Genomic DNA, 19,888 nt, shown 5'->3' on the forward strand with positions numbered 1-19,888 from the left:
TTCCTAAGTAGTAGGTCTACACTGAAAGGCGAGGGGTTCACTCAAGACCTTGCTGCCTGGCGCGCGCCAGAACTCAGGGCGATCCAGAAGCAAGGTTTCGGATTCCCGGAGTCTCAGGCCACTATCCCAAACTGCTCGAAGTAGAGAGGCCCCCGTCCAGCTCCGGGAAGGCTGGAAGGAGGTGAGTGCTAGGGAGGGGCCGGACCGCAGAATGCCGGGGGCCTGAGGGCGGGGAGGGGTCCGGCGAGGATAGCGGGGTGGCATAGCAGCCTGATGCGTCCTGAGCGCTAGCGACTGGGTGCGCGCGAGTGGCAGTAGCTCTCGCTCCGATGGCTCAGCCGGGGTCGGCCGGGGATTCCGGCTCCCAGGCGCCGGCGGGGGGCCGTGGGGCGCGGCCAGGGCGGCGCTGCAGTGCCCGCAGTGGCGGGCTGGGGGAGCTGTGCCCGCCCGTCCCTAAGGCCCCGGGCGGGGACCCAGCAGCTGGGTCGCCGCGCCTCTAGCTCGACCCAACTGGGCGGCGTGCGGCCAAGCGTGCCTACAGCGGGCTGGGGCTCCGAGCGCGTCTGGGCGCCGGGCCGGGGAGGCCCCCCAGGAGAAGCCCAGTCCCGCGGGCTCAGGACCGCCCCCGTGGGGGGGGTGTCCCGCGCCGCTAGACCCGCCCAGGTAACCCCATCCTCGGCCCGCCCCCGGCCCGCCCCGCCGGCCGCCCGCCCGCCTCTGCCGCCACCGCCGCATCCCGGCTCTGGGGCGGCGCTGACAGTCGGGTCCGCCGGGCAGCGGGCGCAGCAGCGGGCGGCGCGGCCGGCTGCTCGGAGGCTGAGCCCCGCCGCGCGCCCCGGCCCGGCGCCCCAGCCCGTCCGCGCGGCGCCCACCTGCCGCCCCGACGGGAGCTTTGCGGCCGCTGCCCGGGGCGGGCGCCCACGGCACCATGAGCCCCCGTTCGTGCCTGCGGTCTCTGCGACTCCTCGTCTTCGCCGTGTTCTCGGCCGCCGCGAGCAACTGGCTGTAAGTCCGGCCCGGGACCGGGCGGGCAGGGCGGGTCCCAGGGCAACAGTCGCAGGGGGCTCTCGGCAGGTGTCTCATCCGCTGGACCGGAGGATCGCGCTCCCGCCGGTTCCTCCTGCCGGCCACCACCACTGTCCGGACTTCCCTCTGGAGGTCCCCGGACCCCTGCTGCCGGGGTCCGGCTTCCCTACCCGGGACAGCAGGGCTGGCAGCGCGTCTGCACCCAGAGGCTGCCCTGGGTGCTCGAGGGCGCGAGGGGGTGCGATCGCGGGGCGGTGGCTCCAGAGCGATGCAAAGCGCAAACCGGTGGGCTGACAGGTCTCCGAGGGAAAGCGTCCCGGGCATAATAGCAGGTTAATCGCGAGGAGTCGCGCTGCGCCGCGCCGCGCTGAGGGCTGAGCTGCAGGCGTGCAGGGACCTGTTTCTGCTTGGGGTGGGGGGCGGGAGCCAAACGTAGAAGTCGAGGACCGGGGCGCCGAGCCTCTGAGAGCCCGCAGGCTGGCTCTGGCTGCTCCTCGCTGTTCCCTGAGGCAGAAAGAAACTTCTCTGAACCTTTACTAAAGAAGGCGACAGCCCCCATCCACAACCCAGGGTCTTGCCTAGGAAGGAAGGGAGTTAGTAAGCACTGGTGACCTGCGTGTTTCTCCCTGACTTGGTCTGCGCTCGGGAGGATCCCTGGGAAGGCGAGCTAAAGAGATGAGCTAGTGACTAAGAGAACCAGGAACCAGACCTTAGACTCCCTCATCCCTCCTCAGTGACACTTCCCTATGGCCTAGGCTTAACCCTGGCCCCAACTTCTGTCCGGAGCTCAGCTGCCTTCCACTGTGGGTAGCCAGTGGGGAGCCAAGCTCCTGTATTGATCTGAAAAGCATGAGGTGGGAAGGGGGGGGGGGATAGCCAACAGTGTAGCTGGGGTTTCCATGGAGACAGTGGGAAAGGAAAAATTCTCCCTGCATCAAGACCAAAGAACAAATATCTCCCATGAAATTGCCCTGAGTGTCCAATGGCTGTTGCTATGAGGTCATTGTGGCCAGCCAGGGCCCTGGAGACTGGAAAAGAGTGTGTTCGTTGGGGTCAGAGCCACCCAGAGCTTGGGAGACTGAGGTGATGTGGAATTCTCCCAGCTGTTCCAAGAGCTGGCGATTCCTCGATTCCTCCGAGGCCCAAAGTGGCTGCAGAGCTTTTGTTTTCCCTGGTGTCTTAATTTGATTAACACTTCAGGGGCAGTGGTGGACGGGAAACCAGGGCAGAGCCACCGCACACCCCCTCCCACTTCTTGCAGAATGCCCCCTCCCCGACTGAAGTTGCAGACCAGAGGAAGGGAGTCGATTTGGACTTGGAGGAGTCTAGGGTCTCTGGAGCTGCCAATTACATAGATAAGCTTAGGTCTAAGCGTCAGGGAAAACTAGACGTATAGCTGACCTGCCCAATACCAATCAGTATCAAAAAAAAAAAAAAAAAAAAAAAAAAAAAAAAAAAACCCTAAAAAACAACAGTGGGAACTGAAATGTGGGAGTCAGGCCTTTCAGCAAACTCAGAGACAGCAACTACTACAGAAAGGCCCTTCGAAACTCTTGGCTCTTTCACTTTATAGATGTGGAAACTAAGGCCCAGGCAAGGGAGCTACTTACCAAACTGAGGACTGAACCCAGATGCTTTAGTTACCAGACAAGGATAATCAACTTCTTGCCTGAGGCTGTCCTGAAGTTGACCTAGTCCACCCAGGTAGAATTGCCACCCGCCTCCAGCCACGTCCACCACGCCCCGGTCCCAGCTAGGGAGGCAGCCCCAGCTTCAGGGCTTGCAAAGCTTGGGGAATTCCAGAGCTCAGTTCTCTGGCCTTACCCTTACACCTGCACAGCCTGCACCCTGGGGGGTGGGTGAGGAGGGGAGGCCTGGGCTTGGGGAGGTTGGCAAACCTGTTCTCTGCAACTGGGATGGCTCCTGTTGCTCTAGACAACCCAGTTCACTCCTGCTCCACCAGGGCTCCCAGCCAGCTCAGAGAGACGGGAGGAAGGGGCTTCCCAGGACCCTACCGAACTAGAAAGGCTCAGAAGGGGAAGAGACCCCAGGCGCGCACACGCCCCCCCCCAAACTGGGAATGACTACCTTGTACTTTGGAACACGTCCATCCTTAGCTAGAAACAGGACCAGCCTCTAGGGAAGCAGGTGCTTCAGCCTAGGCTCCCAGCAGCTTGGGTCTGAGTACAATAACACGGGAGAAGTCACAGCTGAAATGGGGAAGACCATGTGCCTGCTCCTTGGATGAGTCAAGCTCCTCAGCCTGGAGGCTGGAGAACAATGGCTTAACAATAATGTTCATCTCCCACAGCACTGTCTGAACCCTCACCACATTGGAACCCATTTTATAGATGCGAAGACCGAGGGCCACAGAGGTTACTCAGAGCTACTGACTCAAGTCAGCCTCCTGAAGCAACAGCGTTGGGTTGGCAGCTGTCTATTCAGGCATGCTGGCGGTACAGTGTCTTTTCAAGGGTGAGCCAAGGGCCATCTGAGATGGCTCCATGGGTAAAGACACTTGCTGCCAAGCCTGCCAACCTAAGTTCCATCTCTAGGACCCACATGGTAGAAGAAAAGAATCAACTCCTGAAAGGGGTCCTCTGATCCACACACAGGAGCATACACATGCACACCCAAATAAATAAATATAAGAAGGCCATGTGACAGTAACAGCACGTGCCTTTGATCCCAGCACGCAGAAGGCAGAGGCAGGCAGATCTCTGTGAGTTCAAGGCCAGCCTGGTCTACAGAGTGAGTCCCAGGACAGGCAGGGCTACACAGAGAAACCCTGTCTCAGAAAAAAACATAAATAGATAGATAGACAGACAGACGAAGAGACAGATAGATAAACGTACAGAAGGGTTATCCAAGCCACAGGCTTGCAGGCGAACTTGCTGTGTATTCTGAGGGGCAAGGCCTGGATAGAGCTGGAGGTAGGCTTCTTGTCCAGGGTGGGTTGTTAGCTGGTTACAGAATCTGGGCTGTCTGATGGCTCAGGACACCCGCCCTGGTGGAGAAGCCAGGAGTGCTTCTACCTGCAAACACTGGGCAAGACAGAGCCTGGAGCTAGCAGAGCTTTTCAGCCTGAGGCTGGGCAAGCCCAGAGAAGCTGCATGCTGGTGTGGAGTAGGCTGGTGTCTGGTACTCAGATGAAGGTGACCGCTGGTGCAGTCCCCAACCCCCGAAGGAGGGATGCGTGACACCGTCCATGGTAGATGGCCTGTGCTGGCGTTCAAGGAACTGCCCTGCCACTTCGCTATGTCTGAGTTGTGCCCAAACACCAAGTCTACACAGGGGCAGGGGGTGGGGGAGGTGCCTGGACAGTCAAATCACAGTTCTACACTGCATTGCTGTGTGTGTCCTTGAGTGGGTTGTGTCCTCCCCATGGGGTACTAGCCTCAGTAGCTCGTTCTGAACTCCAAATAAAAGACCAAGAACTGGAGCCGGAAAAGGGCTGAAGTTTCCGGAGCAGAGGGTGATGACGCATTGAGCAGGGATCTTAACAAAACCTCACTGAGTAAAGCAAGAAACCCCTGCTGGGCTCAAAGGGATCTAGGACAGCCAGCCCAGGGTTTCAACCCCGGCTCTACCACCACCCAGCTGAGGGGCCTTGGGCTAGCCTCGGCTCTCGTCTGTAAAGTAGTGCCCATGGGCACAGATGGTTCACGGCGCTGTTCTAGAGCAGTAAGCCGTACAACAGGCAAGGCACAAGGCCAGGCACACCGGTGGAGAGGGGGACCCTGGCAACTGAGCTGCAGAGCCATGTCTTTGTCTCTAGGGATGACAGAAAGAATGAGTCACTTGCTGCCCAGATCTTACATAGAGAGGCGATCAGCCCCCCCCCCCCCAAGGCTACTTCTTTAACAGTCTCCCAGAACCGGCAGATCCATGCTTGGCTTGTACGGGGAAACACACCTCTGTGTCATTGGGGGAATAAAGGGAGGTGTCGAGTACCTTACTGGCCCCAAGTCCCCACAAGTACTTGGCATCCTTGAGCCAAGCTCACACATGCCCATTTGCCCAGCGGGGATGTATGATAGCCCCCAGGCTACGGGCAGAGTGAGGCATGACTCTCCAGTCCAGGCATGTGTAGAGCCAGCCCCGTAGGTAAAGAAGTGGCTTGTCCCTCTAGGGATGCTTCATTGGTCCCCTCTCTCTTTAAATAGTAGAAATCTGTACTTGGAGCCTCTCTCAGGACTCTGGGTAGTCAGTCAGTCACAGTCACTAACTCAGTGTGCACTAAGCACTTTACAGTTTATGCTGGGACAACCCCCCCCCCCCCGCCACCTTGGCATTACGTGCATGTTCCGATAGGTCTCTTCTCAACACCCGAAAGTATTTAATGGGATATGAGGCCTTTATCCACTAGAAACCAAGAGCACACATTCCATCTCTTGCCGGCTGACGTCCCAGCATCTACAGACATCACCAAATGCTCCCCGTCCCCCAGGCACACCAGGCATACACGTACTCTCCTACCGTCTTCCCTCGCCTCTAAAAAGAGAGGTCTGGAGGAAGCAGCGTCTGAACCAACGCTAAGTCTCAAGGTCTGATCTATGAAACTGTGACCACCTGTGGTTCCTGATGCTTGGGGGCAGGGTGAAGGCCACGGTACACACCTCTGAGTGTCCCTCTAGTGCCTGGCACACATCTGCCCCAGTTATAGGTACTGGGTCACCATCACGTCACTTTCATCAGTGAAAGAGGGGCTCAGTCACTGAGGGTGGGAGGCCCCGGAGTAGGGAGGTCTGTCCCCACTTTCCTCGAGCTCAGGTGCTACTGAAAGCCCTGCAGCAGGGCAGATCTGCAAGCTGGGTCCTCCCTCACTAGCTAGAGCAGAGCCTCCCAGCCAGCCTGAATCTTTCCCACCCCTCCTCATGGGGGGGGGCAGGACCAGGCTCTGCCTGAGGGGTTTGCTCAGGCAGCAGCGGGGACCCAGCTGTCTGCTATGGTTTGAGTTGCTTCCCTCCACCCTGGATTAGCCATTGAGCAACTCAGCAAGTATCTGACAAGACAGTGTTCCCCAAACCTGTTGAAACTCGCCCAACCATAGCCCTGTGGGTGCGCTCGCTCGCTTGGGAAGCTGAGCCTCTGCACCAAGCCTCTGGCTCTCCTTCCTTCCTGGGGGAGGAATGGCTCAAGCTGAACCAACCAGGCACAGATTGATGGGTGGGGGGGTGTCTGCGGCTGGCACAAAGGTAATAGCGCCCGCCTTTGGCCCCCTCCAGTCACCCTCTGCTTCCCAGCTAGCCTGCAAGAGGGGCTCTTGGGTTGCTCTGCAAGCAGCTAGGAGGTGGAGCTGGGCCGCGACCTGCAGTTGCTTTCCAGATTTCCACAAGAGTTGCCAGCTTTTATCTCTGAGTCCCAAGCTGCATCTTCGGTGATTCAGCCAGCCCGAGGGGAAGCTCACTCCCTGCTGTGACCCCGCCAGTCCCCTTTATCCTGCAGCCCCTCTGCCTCCCCCATTTTCTGGCAAACTGGGAACCAAACTGTGTTTTAGAGGTCCCCCCCCTACCTCCATGTCAGAACCCCTACAGCTCCTGGAAGGGACTCGTCCTCACAGAGAGCAGGGGAGTCTGGAGAGACTATCCCGCCCTTGTCCTGGGAAGGTTCCTCCCACCCCGGACAGCTCACAGGCAATCTTGGAGGGGCCTGCTCTCTGCAGGGGATTGTTGATACCATGGAGAGGAGCCTCTGACCTGCAGGGACTCCATTCCCGGCAGCAGCAGCAGCCCACAATCCCAGAATGCGAATCCCCGGGCAGTTTCTCTCCCAACACTGGAGAGAGCAGAACACTTCCTCTTGAGTCACGGTGCTTTGCTGCCCTGGCACCCCCAGCTTTGAGGATGAATCATAGACATCACTGTTGGGGAAGGTCTCAAGGACCCTGAGCTACCATACATGGGAGTGGTGGGCTTGCCCCTGAACAACATGACTGGCACCTCCTGGCATTAGTGCTGTCCCTGTGGACTCAGAGCACCACAGCACATTCATAGCAAAGCTGAAATTCCAGCCCAAGTCTCTTGTCTTCTCAAACCTTGCCTCGTGGCTGATGAGATGAAAGGTAGGCTACAGGATCTAGAGAGTAGAGCTGGGGTGGGGTCTCTGCTGCTAAATTAGAGGCAGTGAGGTCAGGAGGCACCTTAAAGTTGACACCCACTCACTCCAGCAAGACACCTGACTCAGGAAGAGAAAACAAAATTTTAACACCCTTGCACAGTGCGGGTCCATCCAGGTTCAAGTCTTTGTCTTCTTGGCCCCGAGGCAGCTACTTGCTCCTCTTTGGAAGGTGGGAAATGGAAATCAAGAGAAGAGACTGACCCACTCAATTAGAAGAAGGGACCTCAAGAGTTCAAGACTAGCCTCAGCTACATAGTGAGTTCAAGACCAGCCTGGGCTGCATAGCACTGTCTTTAAAGGGGAGGGGAGATGGAGATTAGTGGTAGAATGCTTACCTAGCATGTATGAGGCCCTAGCTCCAGTCCCCTAGAGTGTGAGAGAGAGAGGGGGAGAGAGAGAGGAGGAGGAGAAAGGGTTGAATACTGAGTCTTCTGGGGGTCAGTGGTAGGAGGAGTCAGAGATCCTAGGAAACAGAAAAAGTGAACCCCAAAGAGACCGGCATCTCTCTCCAACTAACAAAACCAACATGGGGCCTAGGATAGTTGGCCTTGGCATTCAAAGTCCTATCCGGCTGGGAAGGAGGCATGACAGAGGCAGCCCAGTACTCTCGGCACTCCAGTGCCTGGCCCTTCCCCTCTGGCTGCCCTCCACTGGTGGTACCTCCTTCTGGTGACTTCAGTGGCTCCAGAGACCATGGCCACAGACAACACTGACACCAGAGCCACAGGGACATTCACTACCTCAACTTCATTCCCCATAGCAGTCTAATGTCCCTGCTGTAGATACCTTGCTCAGGTCAGATGACATTGAGGGAGTCCTGCCCTCCAAGCCCTGGAGCCATCTTTGGAGCCTAAACAGCCTTCCCCCAGGCCCGGAGACCAGAATGCCTCATTTCTAAGTCCTCACCCCCAGTGACCATCCTTGGAGCCATAATGCCATCTTCCTAGAGAGGAGAGAGATTAGGGGAGGGGACGCCCTGCTCTATGGTGACGATGCAGGTGACAGGTGTGAGAGGGGCTGTGCTTTCGGGTCACCTCCTTTCCCAAACAGTCTGCGAGCTCCCTTGGCACACCTGGGCTTAAACTGGACAGAGTCTCCAGCTCCTGATCTTCAGGAGCCAGTGTCTCTTCGATGCCCTTCACTCCCGATCCTGCAGGTGTCAGGCAGGTGAACTAGAAGCACTGGCAACCACGTCTCCAACTCTACAAATGCACCTGGAGCATCTCCCCTGAATCTACAGTTGAAATCATAGCAAAGCGATCCACCGTTCCCCTGGAGGGGCGCGGAGCTGAAACAAGGCCAGGGTCTGGATTCATGAGGGCAGAGGAGGTCCAAACAAAGACAGACAGACAGGCATAGAGTCCTACAAGGTCCAGCTGGGGGCAACAGAGGGTGCAGGGCAAGGAGGGTAAAGAGGACCATGGAGAGAGTCTACCTCCTATAGTAAGAACAACTCGTCTCCCCATTTTACAGATGAGCACATTGAGGCCAAGGCTCCAAGATATTCATTAACGTTTTTTGAGTGACACAGAGATAAGAGACTGACCCAGGTTGTTTGCCCCTAGACCATACTGCCTGATCAGAGGAGGGACAAAGGTATCCAGGACAGGACACTGTGGTGCTCAATACAACAACCACTCAACCTGGTTAAAGAAATGGTTGACAGTTCAGATAGTTGGTTGTGTAGCAAGGGTCCTGGGGAGTTGTACATCCCTCCCTGCTTCCTAAGAACACTGCCCTAGATAGAGTCTGTGGCCCCTTACTTCTATCTAGCTGTGTCCACTAGCTGAAGGCTGCTCTGACTTATACACTGTTTCCTTCAGGTACCCCCCTTCTGCCAACTTGGCCTCCTTCCTCTCTGGTGTGGAGGGCACAACTACTCCTGAGGAGTCTCTAAATGTGGCCCGGGCAGGCAGGGAGGCCAAAGGGAGGGGGCAGAGAGGCCTGGGCTGGTGTCCCAGCCCCCACCTGGACACTGTAGGGCCAGGACCAGCGCCACTGACCTGCTTGGCTCCCCACCACGGCCTCTCTTTCCCAGCCCCTCTCCTCTGGAGTCCAGGGAGGAGCCGCAGAGGTGTGGATTAGCCTCTCCGATTTTGTATATTTTGTTTAAAAAAGCAAGCAAACCTGGAAAAGCTTGGGACAAGCCCAGCTAATTTTAGTTTCTAATGAAAACAGCAGGTGGCTGAGAGGATCTGATCTCCCTGGCAGGGCCAGGGCCCTCCGGCCTCCGAGCAGGCTGAAGACGCGGAGGGGAGGGCCTCCTGGGAGGAGCCTGCAGGACCCACAGGCCCTATTCGTGAAACTGGGCACGAGCTGGCCAGTGGCTACAGCAGGGGCAGCCTGGGCTGGTGGGGTAACCTGATCAATGACATGGTCATGGCTGGAGTCCTAGGGTGGCCAGGGCAGCAGGTGACAAATTGCTAAGCCTGAACGCAGCCATAGCAGGAAGGAACCTAAACAGGAGCAGCCTAGAGGCTGTGAAAGCAGGGATGGTCAGCCTCAGACAGCCGGCCCAGGGGCAGCCGACACCCATCAGGCTCTGGCTCTGCTTCTCCCAGAAACGGCTGTGCAGTGGATATTTGAGCCCGACACAGCTCCCGGGTCAGTGAATGGCACACGTGTCTCTGGGGGAAAGGTTGAGCCACCGTAGAACACTGGGAGGGACCACAGAGGCCAGCCACCCCCATCTTCCTCTCTCACCTCTGCTCTTCTGCCACAGGGGTGGGAGAGCATCAGGACAGAGCCCCCTGACTGAGCTGCAGATATCCCTGACTGCCTTCTGTGTGCCATGCCCTGTGTGGGACCTGAAGGGATGCAGCCTAAGGAGTTGGCTCTCCAGCTGTTCGGTGGGGCAGATCCCCAACCAGAGAGGGACAGGAGAGAGTTGAGAGCCAAGAACTGCTTGCCGCTAGACAGCTACGGGACTTCCAAGTTGTTTCGCCTCTGTGGGACTTGGTTTGCTTTCTTCATCTGGGAAATGAGGTCAGGTACATGCCAGGCTCTGGGATAAGCAAGTGGCATGAGGACTGGGCTGCCAACTCTCTCCAGCCTATGCCAACTCCCCTAGGGTCTCGGGGAGCAGGAGCAGAGATGGCCAGGCCTCCCATACATGGGAGGGGCAGCTGTTGTGTCCAGTAAAGGCAGGACTGGGAGGTGGGCATGGGTGCTGTGACAAGCGGTTTCTCCTCAGCTCCCTGGATGCCGTCCCGTTGACTCACAGCTATGGCAGCCGGGCAGTGTCCCTGACACTGTCGTTCACGCAGGTCTCCCGATGACGTTCAGAGCCCAAGGGAGGAATATGCTCAGTTCCTCGAGTCCATCTCTCCTCCGCCAACAGAAGGACAATTTGAACTCTGATAGTGGGAATGGTTGCAAAGACTCCGCAGCTAACTCACCGTGCCTATAGCCAGCTCCAAGTAGAAGGGGACTTGCCACGTGTCACAATGGACTGATGGCTTGGCCAGACCTCCCTACCTGCTCCTTCTGGCTGGAAACTTCAGGCCCTGAATGCCCCCCTTCAACAGAGGCCGGGTGGGGTCCAGTCCAGCCATACCTGATCTTCTTAGCTTATAGGGAGGAGGAAAAGAGGTCTAAATACAATTAGGCAAGATATATGCCCCGAGTCTTAGAGGGAGTGAGGTTTCTACACTTTTCTGAGAGTCCTTGCCTGAGTGGAGACAGGAAAATATCCAATGGTAGGTTCAACTTCTTGACCCTTCAAGGAAGGACACAGTGGCCTCCGAACAGTGTCCTGGCCCAACGCCAGTAGCTGAGCTCTTGGCGCCCCCTGCAGGCCAAGAGTGACTTCGTGGCTGTGGTTCTGCAGAAGACCCCCCACCCCCCATTCAAGTGGCAAGGAACACTCAGGCAAGGCTGAAGCCGGGTGGCCATTTCCAGATGTTCCCTTCTCCTGGCCCTTAACATATCTTTTTCCTTTCTAAGAGACGCGGGTTCCTACACAGATTGGCCAGAGTACTGCTAGTCTGAGAATATATATGCCAGGACTAGGGAGATGGCTCAGTCTGCAAAGTGCTTACTATTACAAGTATGAGAACCTGAATTTGGTTCCCAGAACCCCTGTAAAAAGCCAGACCTGTTAAAGAGGCAGTGAAGGCTGAAAGGGGTCCTGGAAGACCAAGAATGAATACCATGGTAGGTTATCTGTCTAACTCTGAGACTGCCCATCTCCTTTGGCCCACTGCTCCTGCTAGGGACAGCTCCTAAAACGTAGTCAAGCTAGGCGCATTAACATGCCTTGCCATGTTCAATCCTCACAACAGCCCTTTGGAATAGAAGCCATGATCCCAGTATAGGTAAGGAAAGCGTGGCTCAAACTCGACAGCCAGGGGTTTGGGGAAAGGATTCTTCTCTAGGAGCCAAGACCACAGTGTGGACAGGGATGTCCCAGTCTGAGCCTTCTAGAACTTGGTAGAAAACATCACAAATACTCTTCAACACTATTCTCTAGGCTAGTGGCTTCCCAGCTGCATCTCAAGATACGGCTAAAGCTCAGAGCACACTGACTATGAGGTGGAACCCAGACATGTGCTCCCCATAACTCCACAGGTGATCTCCAGGGGCAGAGAGGCCCAGCCTGCACCTCACCCAGCATGCTTTGTTGGAGTGAACCCAGCTCCTAGCTGCTTCTACCCAAACTCTAAGTTACACAGAATCTAACAAAGGCTCTGGGGTCCAAAAAACAAAAACCCACCAAAGTTCTGCCTCTCACCAGCTACAAACCTTGTATACAACACCAGGAGATGAGGCAGTGCCCTGAACCCTGGGTGTGGGAGGAGAAAAGCAGGCATCAGGGCAGCTGTGCGTCACATCCAACCGCTGTCCCCCAGGTACCTAGCCAAGCTGTCATCGGTGGGCAGCATCTCGGAAGAGGAGACGTGTGAGAAGCTCAAAGGCCTGATCCAGAGGCAGGTGCAGATGTGCAAACGGAACCTGGAGGTGATGGACTCAGTGCGCCGTGGTGCCCAGCTGGCCATTGAGGAGTGCCAATACCAGTTCCGGAATCGGCGCTGGAACTGTTCCACACTGGACTCCCTGCCCGTCTTCGGGAAGGTGGTGACACAAGGTGAGGGTGTGGGTGTTCTGGGTACATGGGCTATCTGTGTGCAGACCCGGGTGTCTGGGGCTAGGCACATCTAAGATGGTTCAGGAGCAGAAGCTGCACAGGATCAAGGGGGGAGGATAGATAAAGGGGGAGGAGGTCAGACAATGGCCTGTGATCACAAAGCACCCTTGACTGCAGCTGGTCCAGGAGTAGGAGCTGGAGTGGTCCTTATTTTCTAGAGGGAGAAACTGGAGCTCAGAGAAGAGACAGCTCTTCAAAGAATGGGCAGAGTCAGGTTTCAACCTGGGGTGCTCTGCTCACCTTTGCTCTGCTCACCTTTGCATCTAGTCTTGGGGCCTGGAAGCCATTTGTGCATGTGACAGGTCTACAGAACACCTGTCCTCTGGGGCTCACAGTCCATCAGGGACCAGACAGTCCACCACAGCATCTCACACACCTGAAGCACTGACTGTGGGCCAGGCACTGTTCTAAGGTCTGTAAGAAACACACTGACTCCCCGGCCCTTTGAGTGAGGTTTCCACATAACAGGTGAGGAGTTGGAGGCCCAAAGCAGTTTGCCTAGGGTCAGAGAACTAGAGAGTGGCAGGATCTAAAGGTACACCAGGCAGGGGACAACACTGTCACTCCCAATAAATCCAGGAGCAACAGAACAAGGAAGTTGGAGGTCTCACCTTGCCAATACCAAGTACCATAGAAAGGCCTTTGCAAAAAGATGGAACCCAGCTGAGACTGGTAACATGAGAACCAAAGGCAGGTGAGCCAGGGCCAAGCAGAGGTTCTGTGGAACTGGAAGGTTCCTGCCGTCCAGGGAATGCTGAAAGTCAGCTGCTTTTCTACCTCTTGAGCAAGATGCTGACATGTCTGAGACACCAAGTTGACAGGGCTCTTTGACTCGCTCAAGCTGCAGGAAGGGGTTGGCTGGGCCAACCTTTGTCTTGGCACCTGTGGGTCTGGACATCCCTGGCTGCTAGGCTTGTGGCAGACCATTTGGATGCTGTTGGAAACCAACTGTCATTGAAATTTGGAAGCCATTCTCCTGGGAGCTGGCAGGGGCCGGCAGACATGAGCACACTTGGCATTGCTGAACTGTGCTGTTCTGAGAAAGAGACAGACACCCAGCGAGCAGCCCAGCGGTGAAGTCTCTGCTGGTGCCCAGGACCCAGAGCTGTACGGTGTACATCCTTCCTCTAGATACTGTTCTCCGGAAGTCCCTCTCACACAGTGGGTGTTCCAAGTGTCCTCTAGGGTAGGGCTCCTCAACCTTCCCAATGTTGCGACCCTTTAATACGGTTCTTCGTGCTGCGGTGATGCATAACAATCAAACTATCTTGTTGCTACTTCCTAACTGCAATTTTGCCACTGTTGTGAGCTGTAAATGTCTGATATGTATGACGTCTGGTATTGGACCCCTGTGAAAGGGTCATTCAGCCCCAAAGGGGTCACGACCCACAGGCTGAGAACCACTGCTCTCAAGGGACTGGAAGATACATCAACAAGGCTTCCCATGCTGGGCTGTCACACCCCTGACCATGCTATGTCCTTCCCAACACCCAACCCTTTCTCCACCCAGGTCTTCCTTCCTTCTGCCCCAGCCCTTCCCTCTGGGATTTATGTGGTGGGTTTTTGTTGTTGTTGTTGTTGTTGTTGCTTTTTTGGAAGATATTCTCTTACTGTGTAATACAGGCAGGCTGGCCTCGAGCTTGCTATATAGCCCAGGCTAGCCTTAAACTTGGCAATCTCTCTGTCTGCCACCCAAGTGCTGGGGTGACTTACAGGCCTCTATATTCTTTACCGGGGGCCTATTTTATGTTTTTCTTTTCTCATATAATTCCATATTTATTTTTAATTTTTTTATTTTTTAAATTTATTCTTTGGAAAAAAAGTTGCAGGGTGTGATTCCTAGATATTCGTTTTTAGGGTCGGTGGACATTTTAATATAGCTTTACTTGCAACTGTGTATCCAGATCTACCTCAGACCTACTTCTTTATACCCCCCCCCACTGGAGTGTGAGGGCTCCATGCCCATCCCCCTTCTCCATCACTGCATCCCCCAGCAACAGTGACAACTCAAGTACCTGTCTCCTGGGATAGCTCCAAACCTGGCATGGAGGGCATCCAGTGGGTGTCAGCTAGTGATGGGTCAGGACAAGCACTTGAAAGGACAAAGAAAGGGGGACGTGACCGGTGAGTGCCAGCCAGAAGCCAGGACAGACCTGTGGGCAGAAGCCAAAGAAGGACCAGCCCTGTCCCCCTGGGGGACATAAGAACTCTGCCAGGCCAAGTGGGGGCTGTTCTAGAGTAACATCTGAACGGCCTGATGAAGCATCCTGTTCCTTTAGAGCTAAGTCCAGTCACAATAGGCAGACAGCAGCCATCTCTGGGGGATACCCCTGGGCTCATCACACACACCCCCCAACACACACACACACCTTCCTCCATTTTTTACTTGGTTTTCTTCACTAGTAAAGTTCCTCTTAGAACAGTCTTATCCGATCAGTCTCCACTGTGCCGGCGGGAAAAGGGCTCATCACTTTGGGCACAGGCTTGGTTCACAGAGGGCTAGCTAGTATCTCCAGCAGAGACTACCAATCTGGCAGGCCTCTTGGCCCCAGCTCTCAGGAGGCAGACTCATCAGGCATCTACATACCTGAGTTTCCTGGTTGTAGCAGTGACTTCAGACATACAATGGGACAGAAATGATCCCCCTTTGGGTCCAGACTGTCGCCGGTGAAGAAAGGAGCGCCATGCAGTGGCCTATCCTGTGCTAGCTACCCCAGGTCATTCTCACAGCAGCCCTGAGTTTATGTCATTCCCAACTTACAACTGAGAAGTCTGAGGCAGCCAAGGGTGGTGGTGACCCAGATCCTGTCCCTGCCAGCTGTGAGAACTTGGGCAAAGACTGTGCCCTCTCTGTAACTCAGTGTCCTTCCTAGAAAGTGGGGACAAACCCAGGGCCCACCTGCTGAGATCCTGGAGAGTGCACAGGGCCATGATGGAGCTATGCCCATGTCCCAGCCTCCAATGGGACACCCACCTGGTGCCCAAAGGTCGCCACACCCATGGCCTCCTCGCCAACTCAGCTCAACTGCAGCCAGTTCTTCCCAGCTCCAGCTCCTTTCTGCTGGATTGGCTTCCCTCCCACCATCTGGAGAGATGTCACCATGACATGCTCCTGAGTCAGACAGGCTCCCCTCCCGTCCCCATTTTGCCATTTGCTGCTGAAGAACCCAGGCAAGCCTTGTGTTTTCAAGAGAGCAACCTAAGATTGTGTGCGACCAGGAGGGACCAGCATATAGAAAGACCCCCTGCACATGGTGAGCCTCAGAAATAACAGCTATTGAGCCCATAGGGTCACTTCAAACTCCCAACTCTAGGCATCTCTTAGCCCCTTAGGGGGTAAAAAGGTACTGAAGGCAAACCTAAGGGACACATAGGACTGAGACCTGTATAGCCAAGACTTGGAGTACTCTGGGAAGAAAACCAGCCGAAGGGAGTTATAGGTGTTAGAAAGGAGGCTGGCAGGGTGGAAGGGGAAGAAAGCTGCAAGAGGGGCACTAGAAAGTTCTGCCTTCCTCTGGCCGAGGATGGGAGCAGGCAAAGATGCCTCCCTCCTGTGACTACGTGTGACCGGGGTGAAGTATATGTCACCTGCCCAGGACATCCCACCATGGCACTCTGAGGCCTGCCACAATGCCTTTCTGCCACTAAACATCCACGGGGGAAATTAGGCCCTATTGAGCCCTCTTCAAGAGACCAAGGTTCCAGCCTGGTTACCTGGGAAGCCACAGGGGCCACGCTACTGAAGCTGAGTGGCTGGAACCCAGAGACGGTGAGGAAAGACTGAGTTCAAATTCTGGCTATCCCAAATCTTAGCTGAGTAACCCTGGACAGGCTGCCTCACTGCTCAGTGATTCACTTCTGGTCCTATCATGAAAAGCTACACCTCCGCTAATGTACTAAGTGCTCAGGACAACACTTGCACATAGTAGGCTCTCTGTAAGCTATAGCTTGGATTAATAAGGTCTTGGAGTGCTTCTTCATTCAGTCACTCAGAAAATAATGACCTCAGTCAAAGCAAATGAGACAGTGGTCTCCAGAGCAACCCCACAGCAGGACTGGTACCCCCTCATGACCACTGTCACTAGGGGGCAGAGACAAGAACCAGGGTTGGGCAGGGACTGCCTGGGCAGTTAAAGAAGCAGGAACCTCCTAGGGCAGAGGGCTAAGGCCACCCACCAGTCCCATCAGTCCCCATCTCCTGGGACATCCCTTCCCCCTTGGTCTTTGGGGCAATGATTTGTGCTGGTTCAGGCCTGGAAATACCAGAAATACCAGAAACTGAAGTTGTCTCTCTTTGGGCGGCCACAGCATAAAACCAACCAACATGAGCCTGCTATTAACCTCAATTAGCTTGGAGAAGATTCCATCCCAGACTGTCGAGGCTCCATTGCTCCAGCCAAGCCCCTCGGTGCAGGCCCAAAATGGCCAAGCAGCGAGTAGGCAGTGGAAAGGACCCTGGGTGGTACTCCCTGCCTAAGAACTGCCCTGAGAACAGGGTGTCCTACATGTTGGGGGCTGAGCTGCCTCCTACTCCAGCGCCCAGGCTGGGCTGCCTCTGTCCACAGACCAGCACAGTGGAGGTGACTGTTCTCATCTGACCATGGTGACTGTTCCCTAGGGCAGCTGGGAGCACAGGCCTGGGTGTTGCAGAGGTAATTGCCAACCACGGGGCCAAAGGCTGCCCCCACCACTCTTGTGGACACAGAACCTGCATCTAAAGACAGAAGGCCAGCCGCAGCACACAGAGGCCCTCACAGGGTCTTGGATAGGAGCAAGGCCCACTGTCTGGTCACACCCTCATCCGACATGGATGCTCCGTTCACACACTGCCCCAGCTCACCCCCAGAAAAGCGGCTCCACAACAACTACACCCCAGGCACAGTTCCTATGAGGATAAAAACATCCATTCAGGCAGGGGAGGAGGGCTGTCACCAAAATAGAATTGCTGAGCAGCCATGGGCAGGAGATGCAACCACTACAGAGAGGCGGGCAGACCTGTGCTACAGACTCCTGTCTCTATCATCGTGGGACTGGGGCGGGCTTGTGTAAAATAGCCCCAGCCCACAGGAGGGGCTCAGTGCTAGGAGCTGCCGATACAATGGTTGTTCTTCAAGTCTCAAGGAAGCAGAAGACATTGTGAGCTGCAAGGCCAGCCCGAGCAAGAGCTCTCAGAGTCACCAGGGGGAACTTAGAGCCCAGGGAACATTTCAACAAAAGGGGCAGAGCTGGGCTGGCAGTATGGCTGTGCCCCCTGGCTCTATAGCCATCTGAATTCCCCAGACTGTCACAAAATGACAACCCCTTGCCTTCTGGAGGAGGCAGTGAGAACAGCATTCTTCAGGAGCTGAGCGACCAGACTCTGAAGCCAGGCTGTCTGCTGGCCCAGCCACGTGCTATGTGACAAGCTGCCAAGCCTCTGTCCAATGGGGGTGACCATAGCTCTTGCCTTACCAGGCTGTTGGGAGGATGCATTGGTCCTCACGTGTGAAGGACGTTCGGCTACTGGTGTGACCAGAACAAGGACCTATTGTGTGCATGGCGGGCAGGCTTTCCACCTGCCTTGTCCCTCCTTGGTACCCAGCATTCAGCAGCCCTCACACACCCCTCCCTTTCTTGGAGGAAAATACAATGTGGTGGGCACCCCAGAACCTAGCCCTTTCCTCCCTCTGCCTCTCACAGGGACCCGGGAGGCGGCCTTTGTATACGCCATCTCTTCAGCAGGTGTGGCCTTTGCAGTGACAAGGGCATGCAGCAGTGGAGAGCTGGAAAAGTGTGGCTGTGACCGGACGGTGCATGGAGTCAGCCCACAGGGTAAGCACATCTGTCCAAAGAGGAGGGCAGGGACCTAGTCCCAGGCCAAACTCACCCAGAGCTCTTTCTGCCCTCCACACCCCAGGCTTCCAGTGGTCAGGATGCTCGGATAACATCGCCTATGGTGTAGCCTTCTCACAGTCCTTTGTGGACGTCCGGGAGAGAAGCAAAGGGGCCTCCTCCAGCCGGGCACTCATGAATCTTCACAACAACGAGGCTGGCAGGAAGGTAGAGGGGTACCAACCCCTGGGGTAGGGCTGTGTGGGCAGAGTCCCTGAAATGGCCCCACAGTTACTGTGGAAGCTGGTCTTCTCATCGGACGCCTCTGTAGGCCAGGGGTTGGTAGTGAGGGTGGGCGGGGGGAGCAGATCCATTCCTGTTCACCCAGACATTGTGTGACCCCCATCTGCCTTCCTGAGGTCTACTCACAGGCTCCCTGTGGAGATTTACCACAGTACTATGTTCCCCAGGTCACCTGCCGCTCATTCAAATGCTTCCTGCACTGCCCTTCCCCATGTCCCCCAGCAACTCCAAGTACCCCAAGTACAGGGATAACACCTCATTGCTCTGTCCCCAACACTGCCTGCCAGCTCAGCATAGCGTCCAGTACATGTTACTACAAAGGAGGCACAAACAGTGAACCCCTTGATTCGGCACCAGTCCTCCGGGCCACCTGCTGACCCCAGGGTACCGTCCCCCACCTCCACTGTCCCTGATTTCCCCTCTCGCCTCTTCCCCAACAGGCCATCTTGACACACATGCGGGTGGAGTGTAAGTGTCACGGGGTGTCAGGCTCCTGCGAGGTAAAGACGTGCTGGCGAGCCGTACCACCCTTCCGTCAGGTCGGCCACGCACTAAAGGAGAAGTTTGACGGTGCCACGGAGGTGGAGCCACGACGCGTAGGCTCCTCCCGGGCACTGGTGCCTCGGAATGCACAGTTCAAGCCACATACGGATGAGGACCTGGTATACCTGGAGCCCAGTCCGGACTTCTGTGAGCAGGACCTACGCAGTGGTGTGCTGGGCACGAGGGGCCGCACTTGCAACAAGACGTCTAAGGCCATTGACGGCTGTGAGCTACTGTGCTGTGGCCGCGGCTTCCACACGGCACACGTGGAGCTGGCTGAGCGCTGCGGCTGCAGGTTTCACTGGTGCTGCTTCGTCAAGTGCCGGCAGTGCCAGCGGCTCGTGGAGATGCACACATGCCGGTGACCGTGCCTGTCTGTGCCCAGGACCACCCAAGTGGCCCAGGGAAGGCCAATAACTTAAACAGTTTCCCACCATCTACCCCAAAAGATACTGGTTGTATTTTTTTGTTTTGGTTTGGTTTTTGGGTCCTCAAGTTATTTATTGCCAAAAAAACAGGCAGGCAACCCCAAGGGCACCAACCAGGGCCTTCCCAAGCCTGAGCCTTTATATGTGGCTGCCACTGACCAAAGGGACTTTGTTTATGCCTCTGGCTGTCCACATTGACCACTGCTGACCACTCAGCTCTTGTCGGTATCCATTTTTCTACATGTAGACTAAAAAGTAGGTACTAAGGAGTGTTGTAGACACCTCCCCATCCAGGGAAACAGATGGCCCAACAGCAGGGATGGCCGGTTCCATTTTGGTGTATCATCTGAAGTAAAGGAGCCTGCACCTCTCCACCCCACCTATACACAGGGACCGCTAGTAATCCTAGCTCTTAAGGTCCCTAGAAAGGGAATGGACAGTTATCAGGTTAAAGGCTAAGGGCTCTCGGCCCTCATGTGAGCAGCTAGACTCTGGGCAAGCACAGGTAAGT

The 19,888-nt window shown here is 55.9% G+C and overlaps 1 protein-coding gene across 1 annotated transcript; it reads left to right on the plus strand.

Annotated features, from left to right (window-relative positions):
• Positions 1–765: 765 nt before the first annotated feature.
• Positions 766–19,592, plus strand: WNT4 (Wnt family member 4). Its single transcript, XM_080921975.1, has 5 exons — positions 766–1,005; positions 11,997–12,232; positions 17,972–18,103; positions 18,189–18,331; positions 18,847–19,592. Exons 1-5 carry the CDS (start codon positions 929–931, stop codon positions 19,312–19,314), a joined length of 1,056 nt encoding a protein of 351 aa, XP_080778101.1. The 5' UTR covers positions 766–928; the 3' UTR covers positions 19,315–19,592.
• The last annotated feature ends 296 nt before the right edge of the window (positions 19,593–19,888 follow it).

The sequence above is a fragment of the Micromys minutus genome, assembly GCF_963924665.1.
Source record: "Micromys minutus genome assembly, chromosome: 9".
In the NCBI taxonomy this organism is placed as follows: domain Eukaryota; kingdom Metazoa; phylum Chordata; class Mammalia; order Rodentia; family Muridae; genus Micromys; species Micromys minutus.

Excerpts from the sequence above, each read along its gene's own strand:
- WNT4 (XM_080921975.1), top strand. The coding sequence starts at position 929 with ATGAGCCCCCGTTCGTGCCTGCGGTCTCTGCGACTCCTCGTCTTCGCC. Across the intron at positions 1,006-11,996 it reads GCCGCCGCGAGCAACTGGCT|GTACCTAGCCAAGCTGTCAT; the intron begins GTAAGTCCGGCC and ends GCTGTCCCCCAG. Across the intron at positions 18,332-18,846 it reads ACAACGAGGCTGGCAGGAAG|GCCATCTTGACACACATGCG; the intron begins GTAGAGGGGTAC and ends CTTCCCCAACAG.